This window comes from Etheostoma spectabile, chromosome 17 (assembly GCF_008692095.1).
Source record: "Etheostoma spectabile isolate EspeVRDwgs_2016 chromosome 17, UIUC_Espe_1.0, whole genome shotgun sequence".
NCBI classification, from domain to species: domain Eukaryota; kingdom Metazoa; phylum Chordata; class Actinopteri; order Perciformes; family Percidae; genus Etheostoma; species Etheostoma spectabile.
This window is the reverse complement of record NC_045749.1, coordinates 1,481,433-1,482,895: the sequence shown is the minus strand read 5'-3', so window position 1 is coordinate 1,482,895 and position 1,463 is coordinate 1,481,433. Positions and strand designations below refer to the sequence as shown.

General features: G+C 44.7%; 1 protein-coding gene across 2 annotated transcripts in view; it reads right to left on the bottom strand.

Moving 5' to 3' along the window:
* LOC116705556 (endothelial PAS domain-containing protein 1) overlaps positions 1–1,463 on the bottom strand; it is a 97,512-nt gene that overhangs the window by 6,845 nt on the left and 89,204 nt on the right. For both annotated transcript variants that reach the window (XM_032541824.1, XM_032541825.1), the window contains one exon: positions 616–1,142. In XM_032541824.1, coding sequence (XP_032397715.1) covers positions 616–1,142 — 527 coding nt within the window. The remainder of the gene's footprint in view (positions 1–615; positions 1,143–1,463) is intronic.

The following is a 1,463-nucleotide window of genomic DNA, read 5'->3' as shown; positions in this document are numbered from 1 at the left end:
ACACACACACACACACACATATATATATTTAATCTTGATGTCAGAATTGCTTTTTAGATTGTAGTTCTACTAACCGGGTGGATAACTGTTTTTATGGATTCTTGTATCCGCCCTCTTAACTTTGCTTTGTAATCTGTCACTTGTAGTTAATTATTCATCACTGAGAGTATAAATTAGAAATGTTCCGATACCATTGCCCAAAATGCTGGTATCGCTATTGGAAAGTACTGGAGTTCATGCACTGATCCCATACCACGTAATCCAGCTCCACAGAAAATCTACTCTAACATAGTTTATTTATGTTCTTGTGTTTGTTCATGTTTCACAAAGAGTTTAACCTGAGACAGGCCGCACAGCAAAGATAGAAATCATATCCCATCCATACAGGAATAGTGGTATGAAGTTGTTAAAACATAAATCGAATATATGACACGCTAATACCGGATGAGTACTTTTTATCAACTGATACGCAAGTTCATGTATCGGAATCGGTATCAGGATGGAAAAAATGGTATCAGACCATCTCTAGTATAAATATCTGGAACACTTATGGTATTAAGGTATTACAAAACCTGTACTTTGAAAAGCTCTCTCTAGTGTTTATTGTTACATCACCTCTGTTTCTGCATGAGGTGTGGCATGTTCTGTTGGCAGGACGGGCGCTCCTCTCCTGAAAAAGTGTCCATCAGGTAGGTCTTGGTAGAGCGTTGTGGTTGTTGTCGTTGATAGGTTAACAGTGGGTCCGGAGGCCACTGCAGATTCTGTCTGCCCCCCATGGAGGACAGAGGGGTGCTGGCTGGAGCCTGGTACGGGGGATTCTGCATGTGCCCCATCATGCAAAACCCTGCACGCGAGTCCACGGTCCCGTGGCGGGAGCCTCTCTTCTCGCCCGCGGCCCAGGATGCAACTGCCTGGTGCTGGAAGTGGCCCTGGGGCAGAGGAGGGGAGGCCAGTGGCTGGAAGAGGCTCGCGATCTTGCTGAAGCTCTGCCGGCTGGCCTGGCTGCCCTTGCCCCCCATTGATCCTGCTGGACCCCCCTCCAGGGGATCTGACTCTGGGATGATGGGATTCAGCTGGAAGTCCTCGCCATCCATCGGGATGTAGGGAGCCAAAGTCTCCAGGTCTAAGTCACTCAAGTCCCTCTGGGAAGGCAAAAGATGACATGGTTTGTTAAACCTTATTTAGCTTTTGCATGATGTTTTCCCTTCTTATAATGTGCAGGTGAATACATTTTTACAATAGATTTAGTCTTGACATTATTGTTGAAGCCTTGAAAGAGAGTGATATAGAGTGGCAGCAATATTTTGGTGCACATAAAGATTTGGGATTGTTTAATGTGTGATTATTTTGGCTGTTTAATTAATAACCTGTTCAAAAACACTTGAAAATATATGCTTTTCTCGCCTAGATTTGCACCCCCTAAAAAGTGCTGCAGTTTCCACATACTTTGGCCCTCTGGGATG